The sequence below is a fragment of the Eretmochelys imbricata genome, chromosome 11, assembly GCF_965152235.1.
Source record: "Eretmochelys imbricata isolate rEreImb1 chromosome 11, rEreImb1.hap1, whole genome shotgun sequence".
NCBI classification, from domain to species: domain Eukaryota; kingdom Metazoa; phylum Chordata; order Testudines; family Cheloniidae; genus Eretmochelys; species Eretmochelys imbricata.
In genome coordinates, this window is record NC_135582.1 from 80,061,780 (window position 1) to 80,076,611 (window position 14,832).

The 14,832-nt window shown below is 46.8% G+C and overlaps 1 protein-coding gene across 1 annotated transcript; it reads right to left on the reverse strand.

Annotated features, from left to right (window-relative positions):
• Positions 1 to 1,051: 1,051 nt before the first annotated feature.
• Positions 1,052 to 11,477, reverse strand: LOC144271884 (zinc finger protein RFP-like). Its single transcript, XM_077829488.1, is given in 7 exon segments — positions 1,052 to 1,955; positions 1,957 to 2,041; positions 2,951 to 2,973; positions 3,283 to 3,513; positions 6,327 to 6,422; positions 8,028 to 8,258; positions 11,058 to 11,477. Coding segments are annotated over 7 exon segments (1,197 nt in total). The 3' UTR covers positions 1,052 to 1,844.
• Between the last annotated feature and the right edge of the window lie 3,355 nt (positions 11,478 to 14,832).

Below are 14,832 nucleotides of genomic sequence, written 5' to 3' on the forward strand. Positions count from 1 at the left end.
TCTCATCGCCTTCTATGATGAGATTACTGGTTCTGTGGATGAAGGGAAAGCAGTGGATGTATTGTTTCTTGACTTTAGCAAAGCTTTTGACACGGTCTCCCACAGTATTCTTGTCAGCAAGTTAAAGAAGTATGGGCTGGATGAATGCACTATAAGGTGGGAAGAAAGTTGGCTAGATTGTCGGGCTCAACAGGTAGTGATCAATGGCTCCATGTCTAGTTGGCAGCCGGTGTCAAGTGGAGTGCTCCAGGGGTCGGTCCTGGGGCCGGTTTTGTTCAATATCTTCATAAACGATCTGGAGGATGGTGTGGATTGCACTCTCAGGAAATTTGCGGATGATACTAAACTGGGAGGAGTGGTAGATATGCTGGAGGGCAGGGATAGGATACAGAGGGACCTAGACAAATTGGAGGATTGGGCCAAAAGAAATCTGATGAGGTTCAATAAGGATAAGTGCAGGGTCCTGCACTTAGGACGGAAGAACCCACAGGAAAGGGAGGATATTGGAGAAGGGGCAAAGGAGAGGGATGTGTCAGCCCTCAGGGGAGAGGTTTTTCTGTTCATCACTCTGAATATAACATTAAAAAGGTCAACGAATGCCTATGAAAATGCCAGGATCAGTGTTCAGGTGTTTGGATGTTGGTCAGTGCGAGTGTTTCTGATCATTGGCATGGGCACGAACTCAGCACTAAGGTTGGCAATTGGCTTCAGGATTGTTTGTCTGACTTCAGCTTGGGATCTCCTTAGCATTACATGCTTTTATTTTTAGGGCTGTGTATGGCATGACCGCTGTCAGTTTGGTTGATTTTATCAACATATTTTTGTGGGAATTTTCTCATAATTTAAAGATAGTCTCCAGCTGAAATCTCACCCAATCTGCGTGACCCTAGGGATTTCTCTCTTTTTGTCTCCAGTTCAGATGGCAGAGTGGCTGGAGGGGCAAAGGATAAGAAAGATGAGCTTTCATGCTGTCGTATGTGTAACCGCATTCTTATTCTAAACCAATATAACTGTGTTTTAATTACAACCAAAAAACAAACCGAGGCACAGACACACACTTAGGGCTTTAATATCAATATAAACTAGTCTGAAACCTCCTTTTTCCTCTTTTATTCAGACGTCTCACAGCAATGGAGTCAACTGTCATTAAGCCACACAACCACCTGTGAGATGCAATCTCTAGGAGAGATATCCTTTCCCCTCATCATCCACCCCCCAACCCCAGCTGGTTTGTCTCATTCACCAGTTGCATTGTGCCATAACTTAGACCCAGATCCTGCAAAAAGTTTAGGGCGAAAGTAGCTTTGCACACTTTGGTCTCTTTGACATTCATGGGATGTTAAGAATTTGCAGTCAGGGCTCTGAATTGTAAACTTTTTGGGTCTATTTACTCAGCACTCTGCAGAGCTCAGCGCAATGGGGCCCTTTCCCCTCCATAGACTGAAATATGAATAATGATAAAATTATTTTATAAGTGGGGAAATCTGAGATGGAAGAGGGTCAACTCAATGGGCCAAATTCATCCTGAACTGGCAAAGGGATAGAGAAGGCCAATCTGTGACTCCCCTATTTAGTGGCTTCAGAGGGCAGTGCAGGCACAGGCTGGGGAAGTCCTGAGATCCAGCTAGAGAATCACCCCTAATTCATTGGGCCCGACAGGCTTTGCCAGCTCTGTAACTGGGAGAGATAAACTCAAGGGGCACAATTTAGGCCATTTGGCTAAATTTGGACCTTAATGTTGTGACCTTTGGTAAATCATGAATTAATTTGAAACATCCTGATGCCTGGGCCCCTGCTACATCTGCTCAATTTCTCTACTTTCCACATTTTATTAAATAGATATGTCATCTAATTGGCCAGAGCCCATCTCCTCCCAGTCTCAGAGGCATATTCCACTTTCCCTTCCTAGGTCCTGTCTTAGTACCTTTGAACATCCTCAGAGTCTCCCTAAGAGCAAATATATTTCTGGGAGAAATTGCTGAGCCCCTTTTCCAGTTCAGGAGAAATCTCCACTGACTTCTGGAGCTTCCCCTTCTCACACCTGGAAAGAAAAAAATTCACATTCTTATATTTCATTTAGTGATACATTATAATTTCTTGTTAAAAGGGGAATTGAGTCTCCATGGCCAATTCACTCCCTGGCCTCTATGCTTCTGATGGATAGGAGATTCCAGTGCTAAGTGCTGTAGAAATCTGTCCATTAGGAACTAGACTGATACACCAACTCCCCCCTACCCAGCTCATTCCACACTGGTCTCCAAACAGTCCTCAGGTGGGATCTCTCTTTATCGCAGCAGACCTGGGTTAAATTGTAACCAGCATAGGTGCTGACTTCCCCTCTGCCTGGTGGTGCTGGACCCCCACCCCACCCTGGCCATGTCCCGTCCCTGCCCTGCCTTTTCCCACCCCGCCCCCATTCCACCCCCTTCCCCCAAGTCCCCGCCCCTGCCCCACCTCTTCTCCGCCTCCTCCCCCAAGCATACCGTGTCCCTGCTCCTCCCCCTCCCTCCTGGAGCATCCTAAGTGCCGCCAAACAGCTGTTTGGTGGCGGGCCGGTGGCAGGGAAGCGCTGAGAGGGAGGGGGAGGAGCATGAACGTGGCACACTCAGGGGGGGCATGGGGACCTTGGTTGTCAGTGGGTGCAGAGAACCTGCTAATTTTTTCCCATGGGTGCCTATGGTAACCAGTACCTCAGCACTCCTATTCCGTCCCCAGAATCCTGAGCCAGCAAGTCCCCCAGGGATGTAGCATCCAATTCAATAGATAATCCCAGACTCTTCTATAAAAAGGTGAGACTCTCAGGATTAAGTTAATCGGAGATTGGTATCCAAAATGTGACCCTGCCCCACCCATTTTGCTGTGTGACCCTGAGGAGATGTGGTGTTAACATGGTTTCCAAGCTTTTTTCCAGCATAAGAAGTATGTGTGGGAGTGAGAAAGAGCCACATACCTGCTCAAGGTGCTTCCAATGTCCTAGAAAAGACAGAGAGAGAGAGAGAGAGAATCTCAGTCCTACCTGAGTCACACACTTGGGATCTCAGGGAAGGGATTTTGCAGATATAGGGTAAAAAGGACAAGGGTCATGGATACACTGAGCTAATGAGGCTTTTCCATTTCTAATATAAAAGTGTCTCTATCTCTTGAAAGAACAATTGTAACTCACATTTGTGCAATGCACACACTGAGTTATGCTGTCCTCTCTGACCGCTTGACCCCAGTGTCCAGGATTCAGGAGCTGTCCTTTTGTTTGGGATCTGGGATGTTTCTCTGACTTGGTCTCACCTGCAGGAATTCACTCGCTGACTCCTGACCCTTCTCCTCCATCTCACTGATCAGCTCACTGAGATGGGAAATCTTCTTAGAAAGTTTAGTGAAATATTCATTCTGTATGTTCACAATCTCCTTGTCCAACTGGTCCAGCTGGGCCAGCAGGAGTCGCTCTTGTTCCTCCAGGAACTGCCGCAGTTGCTGAAATTGACATGCAATCTTCTGCCTCTCGGCCTGGGTCTGTTTCTGTAAAGCAGTAGGGAAAGGGCTGGTCAGGGACATGGACGGAGCCTGGGGTCCTTGCATGGAGTGCTGAGTGTGCAGGAGGGAGACTTTCTTTTCAAACTCTAAGACATCAAACACTTGACTATACCTTGTGGGAGACTATGCCCTGTATCCCACGAGGGAGAGGATTTTCTCACACCTTCCCATTTGGCCTCTATCTCTCTTACGGAGATATTTCCATGTGCGACCTGGTCAGGATAGTGTGTTATCAGGGACCTCAGAGATAAGAGACCCCAAGGCAGTGGGATTCAGGACTCAGCACTAGATCTAGGCGAAATTTTTTTGCACTAAACTTTTCTTCAGGGAAAATGCAGTTTTGTCACCTCTGAAATGTTTCATGAGTTCATGTAAATTTGCTGTTTGGTAAAAAATAAATAAAAATCTTGAAAAAATCAAGACATTTATTTCAACTATTTCTTAAGAAAATAGCTTGATTTTTTTTATTTGAAATAAATTTATTAAAATTTCCTTATATTTAATATAATTATATCATTTTAAAAAATGGTCCAGATCGAAACAAAACATTTTGAGTTTATCAAAGTGAAAGATGTCATTTGTCCAAGAAAAAATATTATTTTTTTTATCTGCTCAAAATTTTTTAAAGGTTCATTTTTGGTTCTACCCAATTCCCCGCCCCCCGTTTAAAAAAATCCAGACAATGGAAAGTTCTGTTAGGTTCCCAGATCTCCACAGAATTACCTTGACAGAGAAGAAAAGAAGGAAACAATTCAATAAAAACGTACAGACTCAGGCATCGAGCGCTGCACTGGATACGTTCAGTTCACCTTGGGAAGATTTTCATCGAAGCCACAAAAGCTGGAAATCGATTCATTGATTGAAATGAAATGATAGACTGTGAAGAGGAAGACGTTACCCTTCTCTAGGGAGAGGGTTTTACAGGCCCCCCCCATAGGCATCTACACGTACACACACCCACACAGTGTCCCAGGATCAGGGATCAACTGACAAACGCTCACTTTCCCCAAGGCCACAAAGGACTCTACCTACAGACACACCTCACGCCTCACGTCAGTGTGTAAAGGCCCCACCAGTACCGGAGGCTGCTGGGCAATGGACGCAGCACTGCCAGGTTGTGGCTCAGAGGCAGCCTCATGGGATTTAGAATTTTTTTTTTTTAAGGGGAGCCCAAACCAGCTGCTCCGGGAGAAGTCTCGAGAACGCCAAGTATTCCAGGACCACTGAGGTGGGGTGAGCTCAAGCCTGGGGACAGTTTTTGGGCAGTGGTGCTGAAATGCTCTTTATAGGGGGGTGCTGAAGGCGGAAGCCATGTATTTGTGTTGTTACCACTCCTTCAAGCCCAGGGGCAGCACCCCCAGAACCCCTAGTTCCAGCACCTATGTTTTTTGGGGGGAAATAAAAGGGAAAAAAACAGCGGGGGTGGGGGGAGGTGGCCACTCCCCGTGGAGTGCTGCTGTGAGCAGCAGAAACAGCTGGTGGAGTCTGGCGGGAGGCTTCCCAGTGCTGGGAGAGAGAGAGAGGCCAGCAGTGAGCCAGGCAGCGACTGGCACCAGAAAAGAAGGGACGCAGTAAGTGGGGAGCCCGTGGATAGGGACCACAGTGGCTGAGATGCATCGTCGCGGGGGTGCCAGGAACAGAGCTGAAGCCCAGTTCAGGAGGAACAGGAAAGACGAGGGTAATAGGAACAGTAGGGGAGCCACCAAAGGGACAGTAAGAGGAAAGAATGGCAGGTGGGGAAAAGAGGGAAAGTAAAAGGAAGAACAGTACAGTTAAACAAGAGGAAAAATAGCTGGAGTTTCTAAGGCTATGTCTACACTGGCAATTGAATGACTAAATCTTTTGTCTTTCAGAGGTGCTAAACCCTCTCCCCCGAAAGACAAACGTTTTGTTGCAGCAAGTGCCAGTGTGAACAGCACGTTGTCGGCAGGAGCGCTCTCCTGTCAAAAACGTGAACGCCGCTCATTGGGGGTGGGAGTATTTTGTCGGCAAAAGAGCCAACAAACAGCGGCTACGCTCCCCGACTTTTAGCGACACAGCTGTGTTGACGTGGCCATGTCACTGAAAGCTATGTAGTGTGGACAAGGCCTTTGCAATATAAGAAATTATTCAAAAAGCATTGTTTGAAAAACTATGAGAAAAGTAACGTAAGAAGGAAATATGAAGGAAATATGGTGTAATAAAGGATAAAGTGTAATTAAAGAGAAACAGACTTAAGAAATAAGGAGGAAGTGAGCTGTAGTGAAAATAAGAAAATAGCTAGGACTGTAAAACAAGAAATCCTTACCGTGGCCTAAGGTGTACAAGGCGAATGACAGGAATAGGGAAATGAGCACAAAGGGACTGTAAACCAGAGAGGAGCAGAGGGATAATTGTTCAATTAAGAAACCAACACACGGCACCAAGGAATACCTGTTTCTATTTAGGCTGCAACACAAAACAGTAAACAAAGAACTTTTCCTCCAAACTCTGGGCTTAGAGAGGCTGAAAACTGAGAAGTGAACACGTGTCCCTGGGGCTTATGTTCTAGTGCATTGGATTTTCTAATTCAAAATTCTGTTAGTTCATCAATGTAAATTGTTCCCTATAAAGTGAGTTTAATTAAACTAACAGTCGTTAATACACAGTAGATAAGAACAATAGTTTAAGGTGTAAGCCTAAGTAATAGTTCCTGCTAAAACAACTCATTTTGATTTACTTGTGATTATTCCCCACTTAACTGAATTCTGCTTTACCCAGGACTGAACGGCCTCCATCCAGCTCATTACAAATGCAGGTGAAAAATGACGGGCACCTACCAGATACTCCTGGCTCCTCTTCTCTCCAGTCACTTTAAATCCCAGAAACTTTTCTCTCTCCTCCCTCAGAGTCTGCAAATGGGCCTGGATCTTTTCCTGAACAAATGGAAATGTTTTGGGTGGTTTGATTTTTATTTTGATAGATCAGAGTGTGTGTGGGGGGGGAACCTTTTCAACCCTTATCAAAAACAAACAAATAAACAAACAACTGACTGTATTGATGACAGGACAACCAAGCAGGGTTATGACATCAGCGAGACCAAGGACTTTAAGTCATATTAATATTCATGGAGCCTGGGAATGTTTTATATTTGACCTCATGTCTCCCCTGATTTACACCAACATGAAACTGGGGTCACATCCTTGGATTTTCTTTCACGGTATGAAACAACCTGTTTTGGAGAAGGTTTAACTGACAAAGTGACAGCAATCCCAGAAGCCTGCCGGGTGAGAAATCTGGGCTGGGATTCTCAGCGGAGCCCAACTCCCACTGACTGTAAGCTCTCAAGCCTTGTGGATGGGACTGGCTGGACGGGACTGGTCGTAGTAGGGCAAACCCCATTAGACGTTCTGGCTTTTGTTGAGAACGGTTGGGCTTGGTCCGAGCTGTCCTGAGCCCTTCCCATGGCAATGCCGCCTGGGCAGCTATTCCACAGCTCCCAGCAAAGCTGCCAGCAGCAGCGGGTTCTGGCTCTCACCGGGGGAGAGCAGCGTGAGGACCAATGGAGCCACTGTGGTTGGTCCCTCAGACTGACGCGGGGCAGCCCCACCCAGGGGTTAGCTTTGCTGCAATCACGTTCAATCCCAAAGAGATCTGACAGGAACCGGCACTGCCTGGAGCCCTCTTGTGCAGGAGCTCAAGGTGCTCAGGGGCCACCCCGTGTTCAGCCCAGCGAGCTCCTCTAGTGCAGACCAGCAACGTGGGAATTCAGAATCCCAAAGAGAAACTTCATCTCCTTGCTGGGCCTAGGACCTTTATCAAGGTGTTGTTCCCTCCTAATGGCCACACTTCATCACTGCTGTGGAGGCAGCATGACCTAGAGATTAGGGTACTGGACTGGGCGCTGGGAGACCTGGGGTCTATTCCCAGCTCTGCCACTGAGCTGCTCGGTAACCTTGGACAAGTCCCATCCCCTTGTTGTGCCTCAGATTCCTCTCCCACCCTCTGTCTGTCTTATCTACTTAGACTATAAACAGGCCAGGGATTGTCCCTCACTGGGTTTTGTGCAGGGCCCAGCACAGTAGAGGTCGGATCTTGTCTGAGGTCTGTATGTAAGTAAATAATAATAAATACTATGATACAAATAGCAATAACCACAGCTTGTAACTCCCCCTTCTCCAGTCTGAAGGCAGCACTCTCACACAGACTGGCCTGCAGCTCTTGTGATTTAAACCTCACTCCTCATTTAGCAGCTTCAGTTCTGCAGAAAATTGCCTTATTTCACCAGTGGGAGGCAGTTTCGAAAAGGATTCGGGATTTCAGATGAAAGATCCCACATCAAACATCTGTATGTAAAGTCTTCATCTCTTGCCCGGCTTGCCACACTGCCCCATCATTTACCCTTTACAGCATCTCTCATACAATGAAGGCTTTACAAAGCAGAATGATGCCGTTATACCTGTGACTGTCAACATGTGATTAAATTAACTGGTAATTAAACCCAAAGCTATAACTCATTAAACTTGACAGCAATTCCTTACCTTGTACTCCTCTGCAGCCTCCTCTATGGGAACGACTGTGTGATCTCGGTGAGCCCGGGATCTGTCACACGCTAGGCAAATGGGAGTTTGATCCTCTTCGCAGAACAGCTTGAGAGGCTCCTGGTGTTCCCCACACACCCTCTCCCCTCCTGCATCCTTTATTACCTGTAAACTCAGTTGTTTGGTTATTTCTATGACAGCTGCCAGCTGCCTCTTCGGCCTGGGATTTCTCTGCTCACAGTTTGTCTACACTGAGGGTAGGTGATGGCTATACCTGATTTCTCTCAGCACTGGATGATGCAGGCTCAGCAGAAATTGTGCCCCCGCTCCAGAGTGACAGGTTCTCTGAAATACTCCAGACAGACGGGACAAGAAGCTTCATGCTGGAGTCTGCCCACGGGGTTCTTTCTGGCCATAACTCCCTCTGTGGAGAGCTGGACCCAGCCCCGTGGGACAGGAGTCACCACTGCGGCTGAGTGTAGGGTGGGCTCAGCTCTGCAATCCCTCTCCCCCCAGGGTCTCACCTGTGCACTAAGCCCACCACTCATCTACCACCTTCCCATGACCCTCTGGCAGTTTCACAACCCACCATTTGGGATCCAGTGCCAAGGGGGTATCAGCGCCCTCAGCCCAATTCTGACCTCCCTGCCAAGCCCCCAGCAGGGAGGGGAGACTGGGCCATGGACTCCTCCTCCTGCCTGCTGCCATTCCAGCACCTAAAACAGTCTAGATTGAAAAGTATGGGCACTTACACGCTGCACCGAGGAAACGGGCAGCAAACAGACTATTGAGATCACTTATATACTCAGCTATCCCTACGAGTTCCCCACTCCCACTCCAGGCTGTTTCTTTATCCACCTGCTGCACATGGTCCTGGTTTTAGACTGTGAGCTCCCTTTGGTTAACTTGTCTGTACAGTGCCTGGCACAAGAAGCCCCTAATCCCTCACTGGGACTCGTAGATGCTACTGCAACGGGAAACCAGTGCATTCTATTAAATATTGTTATGAATGTCAACACAGAAAATTGTATGGGCACAAGGCTTGCACATCGAAATCTATGGCCAAAATTCCCAAACTGATATCCGCAGGACGGGGACTCTCTCCCTGTGGCCCTAGGAGATGTGGACAGTTGACAATGCTGGTCACAGGGTGGCTGGCCCTTGAAAGGGAGATGGGTCTCAGCACTACCTGTGACATAGACAGCTCTCCTACGCAGGTGGGGACAATGAAGAAGGACCAGTGACCAGGAGTGGGTGGTGTGACATTGCACTCCATATTTTTATGAAAATATGCTGATGACTATAAATATGACATAACTGGAATTTGCTTTATGCTAAATATGCCATGTAACATATCTTTGCAAAGGTTATGATCTACTGAATAGATTCATCCTATTTGTTTGCATGTATCTTTTCTATGTCTGAATTTAGGGAAATAAGATATGAGTGGCCCATCAGCAAACATTTAATTAACAATGGGCGTTGGGAGACGCCAGTCCACACCTGAGCTTTCCTGGGAACATTCAAATTAACATGTAAACAATGGTGTCCGCCTGCAAAAAGCTGACTCTTTCATGGACATGTGACTTGCCCATGTGGCTACAAACTCCATACTGTTGCTGTGATTTTGCAAAGGAACAAAGGAGTTTCCGCCCACAAGAAAGAGAATATAAAAGGCCCTGCAGCCCCTCCCTTTTGTCTTCAGCTGGCTCAAGGTTGCTGGACCCAGGCCATAAACTACAGCTTTGGTCTGAAAAGGATTGGGCCCAGGCTAGGAAAGAATCCGGTCTGTGAAGTATGCTTATTGGAACATCTTTGAGGGTGAGATATTACCTGTAATCAGTTTCTTAATGTATTAGGCTTAGACTTGTGAATTTGTTTTATTTTACTTTTGTGACCTTCCTTGCTCTGTCTGTTATTACTTGAAACCATTTAAATCCTACTTTTTATACTTAATAAAATCACTTTTGTTTATTAATAAACCCAGAGTAAGTGATTAATACCTGGGGGGAGCAAACAGCTGTGCATCTCTCTCTATCAGTGTTATAGGGGTTGAACAATTTATGATTTTACCCTGTATAAGCATTATACAGAGTAAAACAGATTTATTTTGGGTTTAGTCTCCCAGAAAGACTAAATATTGTGTGCTGGGAAAGTCCCTGTTAACTGAGAAACCCCTGGGCTGAGGGAATCTCCCTCTCAGTAAACTGCAGGGGGGTGTGGCCCAACCCCTTGGTCTGTGCTGGAGCTGACTGGAGTGTCTTAACTCAGCAAGACAGGAGAGAAGGGGTACCTTTTCTGGCAGGGGGGTTGTTCTCAGTGGTATCCCCAGCACATCGAGTGATCGTCACGAGGGGGTCTCTGTGACTGAACCCATCACAGGTGGGTTATGTGCTCCAATCAGGCCTGGGGTAGCCAAAACAGAGGCCTATGGAGGGCCAGAGGGAGGAGGTCTGTGTAAAAGGCAGAGGAGGCCTTGGACCTTCTTCAGGGTGATAAGGCCAAACTCCAGACAAAAAGTCCTGGGAGTCCCTGCTGGGAGAGCAGGGGTGTTATTGACCACAACCCTTTGTGGATTGTTTCTGGGAACCTCAGAGGGAAACTGAGGCAGGGCCTCTGCAGAGCCACCCTGGGCCATGAGGGGGCACGCTGGAGGCGGTGACCCTGCTACAGTGCCCTATTGCTGTGCTGCTCCCTCCCACCCAGTCCCTGCTTCCTGCAATCCCACCCCTGATTTTATCAAACAGACTTGCTAGGGTCTGTAGGATGGGAGCACCACTTCAGTGCCCCCGCTAAGTCTCATGAGGGTGGGGCTCCCTTCCTGCCTGCGTGAGCAGTTCTGCAGGGAAAGCGTGATGGGGATGTGTGCCCAGAGGACAGCCTCAGCAGCATCCTACTGCTTCCTTGGCCCCAAGAGGGGAGAAGCAATGAAAGGGAGTTTGTGTCTCTGGGATGTGGTGGGAGGGGCAGAGCAGGTGAGTTTCCCAAGGCTCTAGCTATAAAAATGGTGGTTAGTCAGTAAATTCCTACCTCGAATTCTTCAGCAGCAACCTCCTCTGCAGGAATCACAGAGTGATCTCTGTGCTCCTTGGATTTGTCACACACGACGCAGATGAGGATTTTATCCTTCTTGTAGAACAGTTTCAGAGGCTCCTTGTGTTTCTCACACAATGTCTCTGCTTCTGGTTCCTTCACTGACTGCAACCTCAATTCTCTGACTGCTTCTGCAACATTCCTGAGCTTCTTGTTAAGTCTGAGGTTCCTCTGGGGAAAGGCCTCTCTGCACTGAGGGCAGGAGACATCTGTATCCAAGCTCTCCCAGCACTGGGTGATGCAGGCTCTGCAGAAATTGTGATCACAGTCTAGAGATACTGGATCTTGAAAATACTCCAGACAGATGGGACAGGTCAGTTCATCCTGGAGAGTTTTTGCTGGATTTGCAGCAGCCATGACTTCTAGTGCAGGAAAGAGACATGAGAGGAGTTGAGTTTCACTTCCCGTGTTCTCAGAAATGGGCTGACTGAACTTGGCTTAGTCATTGGGCATTTCCTTTCTGGGCACAGTCTCGTATTCTTTGGTTTTTGCGGATTGCAGAGTAGCTTTGAACTAAGTGTGATGAGTCCAAACTGAGACTAACTCCTCCCTTTGTTAACCCAGAAATCCATAGCGTAGATACCCCATTGCCCTGCGATTTCCCTTGTCCTTTACTCACTCATGTATGCAAATTAGAGCTGGTCAAAAAAAAAAAATTCTAATGGAACAATTTTTCTGTTGGAAAATGTTATTTTGATTAAATCAAAACTTTGCATGGGAATGTGCCAACTTTGATTTTCTTTTTTTGTGAAGCATTTCAGTGAAGTTAAATTGTTCCCTTTTTGTTTTTCAGTTTGAAGCAACTTTGTTTAATAAAAATGCTTGTTGTATATTGCATTATCAATTATAAAATGAAATAGTCAAAATCAGAATATAACATTACAATGTATCGAAAATAAATATTTAAATTGATCCCAAATTATTAACCTTTGTTTGGTTTTGCAGGAAGTTTCTCTTTTCTTCTTCTTTTTTCTTTTGGATTCAGAATAAAAATGGAATTTCTCCCAAAGGGAATTTCTGGTTCCTGCAAAGCTCTAATGAAAAGCACCAACTCCTTCTACATCTTCATAAATGATCTGGAGGATGGTGTAGATTGCACTCTCTGCAAATTTGCGGATGATACTAAACTGGGAGGAGTGGTAGATACGCTGGAGGGCAGGGATAGGATACAGAGGGACCTAGACAAATTGGAGGACTGGGCCAAAAGAAATCTGATGAGGTTCAACAAGGACAAGTACAGAGTCCTGCACTTAGGACGGAAGAATCCCATGCACTGCTACAGACTAGGGACCGAATGGCTCGGCAGCAGTTCTGCGGAAAAGGACCTAGGGGTGACAGTGGACGAGAAGCTGGATAGAGTCAGCAGTGTGCCCTTGTTGCCAAGAAGGCCAATGGCATTTTGGGATGTATAAGTAGGGGCATAGCCAGTAGATCGAGGGACGTGATCATCCCCCTCTATTCGACATTGGTGAGGCCTCATCTGGAGTACTGTGTCCAGTTTTGGGCCCCACACTACAAGAAGGATGTGGATAAATTGGAGAGAGTCCAGCGAAGGGCAACAAAAATGATTAGGGGTCTGGAACACATGACTTATGAGGAGAGGCTGAGGGAGCTGGGAATGTTTAGCCTGCAGAAGAGAAGAATGAAGGGGGATTTGATAGCTGCTTTCAACTACCTGAGAGGTGGTTCCAGAGAGGATGGTTCTAGACTATTCTCAGTGGTAGAAGAGGACAGGACAAGGAGTAATGGTCTCAAGTTGCAGTGGGGGAGGTTTAGGTTGGATATTAAGAAAAACTTTTTCACTAGGAGGGTGGTGAAACACTGGAATGCGTTCTCTAGGGAGGTGGTAGAATCTCCTTCCTTAGAAGTTTTTAAGGTCAGGCTTGACAAAGCCCTGGCTGGGATGATTTACTTGGGGATTGGTCCTGCTTTGAGCAGGGGGTTGGACTAGATGACCTCCTGAGGTCCCTTCCAACCCTGATATTCTATGTTACCAGACATCATATCCAGCACACTAACCACATAGACAGCAACATCAAAAGGCCTGTGATGGAACTTTCTCACCCATATCACTCACTCCTTTGCACTTCCTTCAGTGAGACAGCCAGTAACTACATAGCTCACTATACATTCCTTCAAGAACCTGTACCCACTCCTTCCCTTCCCTCCTGAAAGTTTCAACTTTTCAATGAAAAACTGAATACCGAACTATTTTGTCCAAACCCCAAAGTATTTCAATTTGGAAATGTCACTGCATGGGAGTTGTAATTTGCGTTCCTCCTGCATCCATCCACCATCGACGGGGCTCCCTGATAGGACTCTCCCACAATGCACCACGGTCTCTCCTTTGCATGAGTCATTGAATTAGGGGAGTCCAATAACCATGATGCATCATGGGAGATGAAGTCCATCTGGGGAACCTAGCCTGCACAATAAAAAGGAGACATCAAGCAACCCCACGACATCTCCCATGGGACATAGTAGTGGCATGCCCAAATCGATCTGTTTGGTTTCTTGGTGAAATAGTTCAGCTTTGGAGCTTTTATTTTTATTGGTTTTTTTGCATGAAAAATATCAAAACCATTAACGGATGGCAGACGTTTTTTGTGAAAACTTTTTTAAATCAAAACCGCAGTTTTTCATCAAAACCAACAAAATTTTCAAGCAGCCTTAATCATAGGAACATCCCATGAGCTCTTCCATAGATTAGCTAGTCCTGCCAAGCACTTTCAGCTCCTTTCATAATTCACAAGGGGCCATCATGTTCTAATGGTGATCCACCGACGGTTTGTCACTCTTCTCTGGTCTATGTGGCAAACTGAAATTTGCAAAGCCTCCTGTCCTAAGATATTTGGACACAAGGTGACCAGATAGAAAGTGTGAAAAATCGGGATGGGGTGAGGGGTAACTGGCGCCTATATAAGAAAAAGCCCCGAATATCTGGACTGTCCCTATAAAATCGGGACATCTGGTCACCCTATTTGGACACCCAAGTCAATTGGAATGTTCTGGCTTTCTCACTTCTTCCTTCACCTATATAAAATAAACATAAGCAAATCAGAAGCATAGCCACAGTCCTCACGCCAAATTATCCATTGTTTGGTCTGTGGTTAAATACTTAGGGTTGTATTTTCAAAACTGCAAACAGAGTTCGGTGCACAGGTCTTGCTCCCAGTCAATGGGACTTGTGCTCCTTACTCTGTTGGGTCTGCAAAACCATCGAAAGCCGGGGCACTTGGCACTGGCCCCTGTCGGACACTGGGCTAGATGGACCTTTGGCCTGACCCCGTCTGGCCGTTCTTCTGTTAAAGCAAGGGAGCGATCAAGGCGGAGAAGCCCATCTCCTTGCTTCAGGAATTTTGCAGTTTTTTGGTCACAGTCCTCTCTAGTCCAGGATGACTCTGATCGCCCAGGCTCGGATTGTGTCGCTGAGACAACAGGGAGTCCGGTGAGCATGAAAAATACAGGCTTCTCTCGCTGCAGTTAGCCCAGTCTCTCTGATCCTGGAGGACTCCCATCTATCCAGCACCATGGCTCATCACCTGTATAGCCCCTGGAAGCTCCTCTGCACCCTTCTCAGCAGCATCAGGGATGAGAGGGACGAAGGAGACCTGCAGCTGCAGGAGGAGCAGAGGGACCCTGTGGGGCAGGGGTAGGGGCGGCTCTAGGGGGAGCTTGCAGGGTCCACAGCAATCCCAAAATTTGCCTTAGC